Source organism: Perkinsus marinus, assembly GCF_000006405.1.
Source record: "Perkinsus marinus ATCC 50983 genomic scaffold scf_1104296932484, whole genome shotgun sequence".
NCBI lineage: Eukaryota > Perkinsozoa > Perkinsida > Perkinsidae > Perkinsus > Perkinsus marinus.
Window position 1 is genome coordinate 1,024 of NW_003215416.1, and position 909 is coordinate 1,932.

Sequence of the window (909 nt, forward strand, 5' to 3'; positions counted from 1 at the left end):
GGAACCACCATAACTCAACGCCATTATCTTTGTGGAGTGTTTATTAGAGGTGGTGGGGACTCAACTTGACTCAAGAGCTGCATAGAAGCCGTCACTGTTCAGGGCCCTCGCGGTCAGTACTACGGTGACCGTAGTGTGGTCATGTGGTAAATCACAGTATTCAACTACTCTCGAACGAGAAGTAACCGAGTTATCATCGCCGCAGTCTCCTGAATCAAGCTCCCAACTCAACGATGCTTCTATGATGGGCGCTTTTCAGTTTCTTGTTACTGTATTCGAAGCGATGAAGCTCCTCTCCTTTGTTCCGCTCATAGCCGCATCGACCTCCACAAACGTTTATGACAGCAAGACTATCGTATCGGTCACCTCCGCCGATGCTTTCGTCGACGTTCGGGATGTCCCAAAGCGTCTCGAAGATGCCAAGGTCGCGCTCAAGCCTGGAATGGCCGCCTTCCTGAAGACGGCAACTATCAAGACTTTGAAGTCCTCGGGCTTGCAGGTGGTTGCTACTTCCGAGGACACAGTGAGCTCCGACGATCTTTGTGCCTACTTGAAGGACGCGGCCTCCAAACTCTCCGGTCTGGACTGTGAATGCTCTCCTAATTTCGCCATCAAGGAAGAGGACACCAGTGACGATCTCGGCGTGAATGATCCGAATGCTTCCTTGCAAAAGGCATTCAAGCGGATGAACATGCAAGACGTATGGAGACTATCTGCGCCCTACGCGAGGCGAACCGTCGCCGTGGCTGTTATGGATAACGGCCTCAACTTCAGCGATCCTGAGATCGCTCCTTATCGCGGCGTCTTCCGTAAGAAGAGCGGTGGATCCATCGATGGTGGCTGGAATTTCGTGGACGACTCCTCAAACTTAACATCGGCTAATCAGCATGGTCAGGCGTGTGCCAGAAT

The 909-nt window shown here is 52.1% G+C and overlaps 1 protein-coding gene across 1 annotated transcript; it reads left to right on the forward strand.

Annotated features, from left to right (window-relative positions):
* Nucleotides 1-283: 283 nt before the first annotated feature.
* Pmar_PMAR020955 (hypothetical protein) lies at nt 284-890 on the forward strand (the record flags this gene model as incomplete). The annotated part of the gene is made up of 1 exon (XM_002785441.1): nt 284-890. A coding segment is annotated over one exon (607 nt), but the record flags the coding sequence as incomplete, so codon positions are not given.
* Nucleotides 891-909: the final 19 nt, after the last annotated feature.